At 33.6% G+C, this 9974-nt stretch overlaps 1 protein-coding gene across 1 annotated transcript; it reads right to left on the bottom strand.

The window, feature by feature from the left end:
- Window positions 1-897: 897 nt before the first annotated feature.
- LOC137083707 (interferon-gamma-inducible GTPase 10-like) lies at window positions 898-7588 on the bottom strand. The gene is made up of 3 exons (XM_067449651.1): window positions 7520-7588; window positions 3167-3295; window positions 898-3008 (listed from the first exon to the last, which is right to left on the bottom strand). Exons 2-3 carry the CDS (start codon window positions 3226-3228, stop codon window positions 1538-1540), a joined length of 1533 nt encoding a protein of 510 aa, XP_067305752.1. The 5' UTR covers window positions 3229-3295; window positions 7520-7588; the 3' UTR covers window positions 898-1537.
- Between the last annotated feature and the right edge of the window lie 2386 nt (window positions 7589-9974).

Below are 9974 nucleotides of genomic sequence, written 5' to 3'. Positions count from 1 at the left end.
AAAATTTTTTGTTTCAACATTACTTAATCCTCTTTGTCCTGTGTGAGACATAAGACCAACCTATGCAGATGTCATAATGAATGTCTTAATATACAATTACATTTTTTATATGTTTTAAGTACAAACCTGTACATTTATTATATATTTGGCTTCATATTGATGGTCTTGGAATAATTGTGATGTTGTTTCTTTACCTTCAACATCCGGAAGCGAAAAAGTCGTTTGTTTTGCCTGAGAATCCTTTATGTAACTTTTCTTATTATTAACACAATAATTAGATTGTGATTAATGACTAGCCTTAAAAATGGACAAAAAGAATAGCCCAGACAGCAACATAGTCTGCCCAGATCCGTCCCACATCTGGTATGAATGGAATACACATCAGATGTGGCCTGGATCTGGACCGGCACTGTTGTTAAAGTCTACACATTTCTTCTAGCAATGTGTTCTCTTTATCTACAATGAAATATTTCAAAATGCACATTGTGATTGTGTGCAATATTCAAAAGACTCTCTTGTAATGCAATTCAAAATAATATGTATGTTTAGTGTTGTTGTACAGGTCTTGATATATATTGATATATATATATATATATATATATATATATATAATATACACTCAAATAAGAATGAATCATGTGAATACTTTCTTTAAATATTCTTCTACATATGTTCGTAGCAGCCTTGCATCCCAAGTTTACAAGTCAGCAGGCAAATTAACTGTATGATGGCTATTTAATTTCTTATGTTTACCAGTCCAGTTCACATATATATCCTATATAGGTGTTCTTATACATGTTTTTGTAGGTATTCCTGTTTTTTGTTGTTGTTTTTTTTAATATAAAAATGCAGAAAGTTAGCGATAGACTTAAGAGAGGGATATGGATGAATAACAACACAAAGCTTTATTGAACAGGATCCAAGACAGGTGAGTACAGACCACAAAGCATGAGCTGTGCAAGTAGGCCTATAATACATCAACCATTATAAGGGTTGGGGACAGAATATACAGTATAAAAGTCAATATGTCTATGGAATTAGTTGACCCTTTCAGGACAAATTATAACATTAGTTGCTACAATTGTTAGGGAACTATTGGAAAGTGTTGTCTTAAATTATTACTCTTTAAACAGGATTGTGTTTTATATTTTTTAAAGTTAGTTATTTGACACGATTACAAAACCAATGAGAGAAGTCTTCTAATTAACTAAATTACACACAGTGAAAATAATACAATGTATTTTATTGCTTGCACAAAGTTCAGGACACACAGGGTATAGCTATCGATTATAGACACAAATGAAAATTACATTTACATTGGAAATAAAAGTTATTTTCGATTGCTCTAAATTACATTTCCAAGAATTTTTATTTGTAATCATAAATACAAAGAAGCAAATAATTAGTGATTTTACGTTTATCTATTCATTTTCAAATCTACAAGACACACATTTTTTGTAACATCAGATCTATATAATTTCTGTTAATTGATATATAATTCAGAGCCTGATCTGTGGCTCATTTGTTTCCATGTATATCAGGTAAGTTGTGATGCATCAAGAATATTTTTGATATCTACTGTCATCTCATTCAGTCCCTTGTTAAGAAGGTAGTGCACAGTGGTGACAGCCGTCCCTCCCGCCGGTATAGCTCCTAATGGCAGCAGAGCCATTATGGTCCCCAGCGTCTTGGCTATAGCAATTGCTGGTTTAGACAGCATATCTTTTAGAATATCATCAGTGACTCCATCTTTGAAGCGGGATGTCATAGCAGATTTCAGATGCTCCACAGGTTTGTTCACTCGTTCTGATAGCACCTCTAGGGCTTGATTTGATAAGCCATAGCTGGTGAAGACTTGTTTAAAGAAATTCTTCATGATGCCATAATCGCAGGCCACTGACAACCCCGGGAGGGGAGGCAAAGCCCCGACCCCGGCCGCAAAGGCGTTCAGCCAAATCATTTTCTTGAAGTACTTTTTCTTCTTTGCCAGGGCTTCAAGAGAATAAACAGGCAGAGACTGAATTAGAGCAAATCTTTTGTTCTCAGGTAGTTCCTCCTCGAGGGTGTTGATCAGCTTCTGAAAGTCATATTTTTCCAATTGAAATGAAGATATTAGGAATATTTTAGATATTCCGACTTTCTGCAGGTTCAATTGACAATCCTCTTGAATGTTTTTGAGCAACGTCTGCTCATCAAAGTTTCTTTTGTGTGATTCAGCACGAATGTCATTGTCAATTTTTGTGCGAATGAAATAAAATAGCTTATTGCTCTTCTGAATTGCTGTGGCCAGCTCTATGTCATTCTCCTTAAACCTTTCAGAGGTCACTATGAGAAAGAAGTCATACGTGTTGAACTTGACATCTTTCAGGTACTTCTTCGCTCTAAATTTAGGACTACCAATTCCAGGCAGATCCCAGATTTTCACATTTGGCATGAAGGGATGTGGGTACATGTTTGGCTTCATGGTTGTCTCAGTTGTTCCTGTGGGAGCTGCTCTCCCATCATCATTACCGAGTCCTCTCAGGGCATTGACAAAGGAAGACTTTCCTGCCCCTGTCATCCCGGTTATAGCAATGTTAAGTGTAACGTTCTCCAATTCCTTCAGTTTACTTTTCAGTTTGTTAGTTTTTTCTGCAATTGGAGAGTCAATTATTTCCAGTAATTCGGCACCAAGAGATTCTGAATCTTCTTCTCCTTCTTCGTTTGCTGTGACATCAGACAATATGTTTACATACTCTCTAGAAACCACATCCTCTTCCTCAGACTTTTTGATGTCCTTTTCTTTAAGTTCATCAAAACATTTAGTTTGTTCATCTTTCTCAGCTTTTTTCACTTTTAACAGCTTTTTTCTTGAACTGGGTGTTGGACAGCTAGTATGGGGCAAATGAGCTCTTTTGTCTTTAATCTCTTCTTTGCTGAACGAATGAGATGTATTTGAAGATGACCCAGATGACTGGCTGGAGTGATCATCATCATTGTAAGGATTTACCAAATCTGACATGGTATATCTATAAAGTAATAATGGATTAATTTAATAATATTTGATTAATAATACGTTAATAGTGTTAAGTACAATAGCTTATGATGTTGCACAATTAAAAAAATAAGATAAAATATCAAGTATCTGGAATTGCGGAAATCAACTGCAGATGACAGTTTAACCCACCGCTGTGAGTCCAGAATTTTCTGCTCAGCCTCTGGAAGCTTCAGTATCGTCCAATGGAACATACTTTGAGACTGCTAATTAAAATCATACGTGCAATCCTGTCTCTGATGTGATCATTTCATAATTGATCTGAAAGACATGGCACAATATGTTGCCTTCGCTCATTACTTGCATAAAAAACATAAATAAGATAGTTTTAGATACTCTCTGTATAAGAACAATTTGACAACAAATTCAATTTAAGCATACAATAAATTAAAATGTCTTTTCAACAATAAGCCATATTCATGTACAAAATAGTGATTCAAAATATGCATGATTTTATTTCTTCCAAAACAAATTGTTGTTGTTATTATTATTATTATTATTATTATTATTATTATTATTATTATTATTATTATTATTATTATTAGTAGTAGTAGTACACTGTAAGCAATTGCTGTAAATTTACAGCCAAATTTCAACACTAAAATGCCGTTTTCTTGTTAAACAGTTTAATACTGTAGTTAGCAATGCATTGTGGGCTGCTTAATTTGGAGGAACAGGAAAGAGGCCCTAAACAGTATGCTAATGTTTTAAATTACAGTACACGACAGTATTTTTTGGAAACTGAGTGTTGACTGTGGAGTTTGGAGTACGTTCAGAAGTTTGATACAACAAATCGAGGCTACTGCTTTTGGACAATTTTCTTTAATGAAACCTAGAAATAATTTGCCATTAACTCTTGGGGAGACTTCAGGAAACATTATTTGGATAGGAGATTTTCCAGAAGAGGACACACAGTTTAGAGGACGTGCTGCATATCATCGAGTGTTCTTCATCAACCTCTATCGGGTCTTGCATCTACAAAATAAACGGTAATTGAATTTTTTTTCATTTCGCAAATAATTTTTGATATCAAACTGATGCTCAGGAGCTTATCTTGCTTGGTATTTGAACATTTCATTTAACAGTGAGGCTCAGATTTGAATAGCCAAAACAATATTACTTTTGGGTGTTTTTTTGTTTAAATTTGGTAACATTTGCAGTAGAACTCCCCCAATACCTGTCAAAAATAAAATTGCTACCCATAATTTTTTGATTGCCAAATCTATTTAGCAGTTTGACTGTAGGTACTTAGCCTACCTCTTTTGCCTGTAGGTTGCTCTCACCTAGTGTTAACTAATTATTGACCTTTTATAATTTTTCTTCTTAAAAATCTTACCATGGAAAGAATAATGTATTTGTTCCCTACAGGTGTCTGCTACTTCAGCTGACATTGAGACAATTTAGTCTTCCTGCAAGTCCTAGTCTGATACTGCCTAGTATATTTCATTTAGATTCATCGATAGACACATTGTATATCATTTACACAAGGTAATATGTATGCTTTGAAGTTTCAGGTGCAACTGGGCAAGTCCCAGTTAAAGGTTGGATAATCATCTCTGAGGACCGTGTAATCTCTTAGGGCATCACACCAACATTTGCAATGGGGCTTGCTGCTGTATTTGGAACTACATTCAACCTTCAGTTTCAAGATGAGGGACCCTGCACTCTGGAATTCATTTAGAGGTAAAAACTCTTCATTACTTGTCATCATTATATGGATATATACAATTAAATTAATTTGTTTGTATTTTTTTCTGCATAAAATGGTATTAGTACCTTACATTTCAAGCCACACACATGGTATTTTGCTTGACTATACAGGCTTTATATACTAAATTGTAATAATTAAAAATATATATGTATGTATATAATTTTTTTAACTAAATATCCAAATAAATGTAATTACTAAACTAAATTAACTATTATAAACTAAATTACTGATCTGCCCACATTGTCACTATATGATATTTGAAATGAGCTGATTACATCACTTTTTTTCTCCAGAGTGGCTGTACAGCCGAATCAAATTCTGTTGCATTATTTTCATGTTTAACACTGTGTAACTGCTTTGAAATAATCTGCATTGTAAAAAGTGCTATAGAAATAAAGTTGACTAGATTTTAATATAATTTAATTTGATGTCACTTTTATATGTCATTCAAGTCCACTCTATTTGTGCAATGAAGAAAGACAAAAAACAAAACAATTCATTGCATTTAACTGAAAGCATGTTGTTGCAACACTCTGATCTTAGACTATTTTGATTTCAGGTGCTTTGTTGGTATAAATCCAGAGAAAGGGACGAAGGCCAAAAGGGGCAAGGTTGTCTCCAAGAAGAACGGTATGATCGTCCAGAAGAAGTCTTTTGAGACATGTCGCCATGCTACTGAAGAATCTCCTTGACTTTCAATGGAACTTTGATATAAATCGGTGAGCTCTTTAATCTCGCTCTCTTTGTTTTGACAGTCTGGCATTACCACATTAAACCACAAGAGAACTGGTATTATTAACTTTTGTAAGCATTAGCTTGGAGTGTATACTGTACGTTCGTGATTTTACAGTTTATTTATTATTATGATTGTTTGTTGTTGTTTGACAGTGACAACACTGGAATAATACTGCAGAGAGGAACAGCGGCTACCAAAGTGATGGACATCTCTCCTGGATCCATATAAACTAAGATGTAAATACACAAGCTACCTCAAATGACTATTTTAAGCGGTAAAAATACAAGCCTACCTCACAGGACAATTTAAAGAGTAACCTGAAATGAAATAAACCCTAAAATGTTTTAATTGATGCATATTATTGATGCCTACTTTCAAAATGTTGTACTGTACTTTGTAGGTCTTCAAACTTATATGTTAAATTAAACTAGGTTTTAATTAACTAGGTTTTTCCCTTCATGTTTGGTAAGGGTTAGGGGCAGTCTCTGTTTAAAGGGTTAGTTCACACAAAAATGAAAATGAGCCCATGATTTCCTACCCTCAAGTCATCCTATGTGTATATGACATTATTCTTTCAGACGAATACAGTCAGAGTTACATTAATAAATGTCCTAGCTCTTCCAAGCTTTATAACGGCATTGTTGTTCTGTTTTTTTAAGTCCATAAAAGTGCACATATACATCATATAACTGCTCCACACGGCTCCGGCGGATTAAAAAGGGCCTTCTGAAGTGAATTATTGCGTTTGTGTCAGAAAAATATCCATATTTAAAATTTTATAAAGTAAATTATCTAGCTTCAGGCTAATCACCGTTATTATTCAGCTTATGAAAAAAGTGTAGCGCCTCTCGCAGTTCAAAACGCTTGCGCTATGTCTGACATTGCACACCAGTTGCGCACGTCAGACGTAGTGTAAGCATTTTGAAATAAAAAGAAGAATCTAAAAGAAGAATGTCATATATACTGACTTGAAGGTTAGTAAATCATGGGCTGGGTGAACTAACTCTTCAAGTTTATTGCCATAGTCTAAAACAGATACTACTAGGCTCTTTTTGCTACTAGAAATCTCGTAGAAATGCCCAAAAGGATTTTGTTTTATGTTATTTTTTTCCATTTTTTTGTATTCATGCTAAAATTGACATTGCTCTTTGGAATAAAGGTATTTGATTTTGAAGTTATTGCTTATTTTCCATAATATTCACAATAATGCATATCTTAAGCAATTGCCTATAGCCCTGAGAATACTGAAGTTAATTGCAATTAATATTGATTGCAACGAAGACTGATATTTTAGGAAACTGCTAAATTTATTGTGTTTCTAATACAGTAAAAAATAAAAAAACTTATTTAAAAAATGCAACATATTTCTGTGATTATTTGAAAATTATAATATATATTTATATATTGAAAATATATTGTTTAGGTTGTTACTTTAATTCTCACAGTTTACTGTATTAGACTGTGAAATAATTTAACTGTGTGACTACAGACATATACAGCATTTCTGGTTTACAGACTACTACTGTAAAGTCATTTTACATATGAATACCGTAAAAATAACGGTATACTGCTGGCGTCTCTGCTGCCAGCTCTTTACTGTAAATTATAAAAATACAGAAATATACAGTTTTTCTAGTTTACAGACTACTACCGTAAAATAATTTTACATATGAATACCGTAAAAATAACGGTATACTGCTGGCGTCTCTGCTGCCAGCTCTTTACTGTAAATTATAAAAATACAGAAATATACCGTTTTTCTAGTTTACAGACTACTACCGTAAAATAATTTTACATATGAATACCGTAAAAATAACGGTATACTGCTGGCGTCTCTGCTGCCAGCTCTTTACTGTTATTTTACAGGGAAATTTTTTACAGTGTAGTAGTAGTATTACAAAAGAAAGTATGGAATAAGCCCTGTAAGTCTTAAGACAAACAATAACTATTTTGTTTTATTTTATTATTATTTTTTACATAATTATGTTTATGTGAATGTGAATGTATTGATATATCATGCTATACAAACTGATCTTACCTTTAGCAAGGAAACGGCATCATTTCAAAGCCAAATATGCAGAATGAGCTGCCTTGAGTTCAGGATCAGTTGAATTATTTCCGGGTGTGTCCTTTATCAAGATCTTGTTACGGTGTGGGTGTGTGGGTTACTTTTGTTTTGTTTTTTTGGCAAGGCAAGGCAAGGAAATGTGCTATACAAATAATATAGCACATTTCCTACCCAATGGCAATTCAAAGTGCTTTACATAGAAATTAATTAAAACAGTGGTAACAAATGCATGAGAAAAAAGAATACCATATGGATTAATCAAAAATTAAAAACAAGCATAGTTAAAACAGTTGTTAAGATAATAATAATAATAAAAAAAATTATAATAATAAAAATAAGATCAAATAAAATAAAATGGTCGGATCCACAATAATGGTCTGATATAAAAATAAAACATTCTTCAGTTTACAGCCTACATACATGTACCATCTTTATTAGAACACCTCTCCTTCATTTCTTTCTCAAACACGTTCATAACATCCATTTTAATCACTATTCCCTGATTTTTACTTAGGAACCTTCTTGTTAAACCCATTTTCACTCATCAAACCCTTCACAGATTTACACATACTCAAACCTTATTGTCAAACTATTTCCATCAAACACAGTTTTCAATCATCATATTTAACTCAGATGAACATATAAAATAACAATAACCAAAGATAAGAACAAAGGTAAACTAAAACAATTATAAAAAGAATAAAGAGATAAGATTAATTCTGTTTTTTTTGTTGTTGTTTTTTTATTTAGGAAGAGTTCAGAAATGAATATTTGGTGAAACAACCGTGATTTTGAATCACAGCTTTCATGCTTTTCATGATGATGCATTTCGTCCAAGCGTCCAAGCAAATTTGACAGAAAAAAAACAGATATTATTTTTAACTATTCTCACAAACCTTGTGTATTTTTTTTGTATTAATGCTACTATAAACACCCCTCAATCAACTTGTCTGGAGTTTTCTTTTGAAATGTGTGAAAATGTTTTTGTTGTTGACCTCCCTGTTAGACCACACATCTCCCTTCCTGTGCTCTGCTGTTTTTAACCAGTTTGAGCCTGTCCCTTTCTTCTTTAAGAAATAGTATTGGTAAAATGAAACTATCTGCCTATTACATAGACATTGTTCCTAATTTTAAAAAAAAATAACAAAAAAGTTTTTGAAACGATTGGACCCAATAATAAAAAACATTATTAAAAGAAGTGGTCTCTCAGGTCGTGCCTTCGGAATTTGAAACATACAATTGCTGGCATAAAATTTGGATATCTCTGTTCTTGCTCATTTTAGACAGCGCAAAACTTTCAGTCCTTTCCAAGAATTGGAGAAAGTTGTATTTATACAGTTGCAATCTTCTTTAGATCTATATGGTTTTCAAGAAATCTTTCAATCTGGTTTTAAATACCTTCATAGGAAAGAAACAGCGTGTTTTAATGACCCGTCACCATAGCCACTGACTATGCTGTTATCATGTTCCTAGAGCTGCATTTGACAAACACATCTTGATTTTCTCGTTTGGAGAATTGTGTTGGCATTAAAGGTGCTCTGGTTTAGATATCTTATCTGTCTGATGGAAATTTTTCTGTCTGCCTTGGGGATTTTGTTTCCTCCTTGGTATCTCTCTTCTGTGCAGTCCCTAAAGTAAAAACTATTTACTTAAAGGAATACTCCACTTTTTTTGAAAACAGGCTCATTTTCCAACTCCCATTGTTAAACAGTTGAGTTTTTCGAATCTATTCAGCACTTTAGGCATAGCTTACCAGAATTCATTGACCTTTAGCATCTCATTCAAAAATGACCAAAGAGTTTCATTATTTTTCCTATTTAAAACTTTACTATTCCGTAGTTACATTGTGTACTAAGACTGTCGGAAAATGAAACGTTGGGATTTTCTAGAGTAGACGATATGGCTAGGAACTATTCTCTTATTCCTGCGTAATAATCAGGGAACTTTGCTGCCGTACCATGGGTGCAGCGGCGCAATGGTTGGAGAGGGTTGGAGGGGAGTGGTTAAGGATATTCAAACCCAAGCCGTCAAACTGCCTTCAGAAAGGGAACGCCATTCCAGACTGGAAGTTATTTTTCAGATTTTGATTAAAGATTACCACGGCAAACCCTTTTTCTTGTGTATTAACTTGCATGGATTAATTGTTCACCCTAAGACCTGTAATGTGTGCTAAGAAAGTAAATAAGATTGATTTTGATTTCACGAGTACCTTAAGTTATTTATTTGCTCCATTGCTTTTGGTTACGTAGTGCAATGTTAACACCTTGTTTAAATCAGACCACTCACTAAAGATGAGTATCAGTATTCTGAATGCTGTGATGTGTTTTGACCAATAGTATGCAGCTACAGCCCCATAGCACAGCAGTTTCAGAACCCCAGCCACAGAACCGGAAGTGAGGGCGGGGCTTAAACAGTCATAGTTGCG

Source organism: Pseudorasbora parva, chromosome 7, assembly GCF_024679245.1.
Source record: "Pseudorasbora parva isolate DD20220531a chromosome 7, ASM2467924v1, whole genome shotgun sequence".
Classification (NCBI taxonomy): Eukaryota; Metazoa; Chordata; class Actinopteri; order Cypriniformes; family Gobionidae; genus Pseudorasbora; species Pseudorasbora parva.
This window is presented reverse-complemented; position numbering and strand designations above follow the sequence as displayed.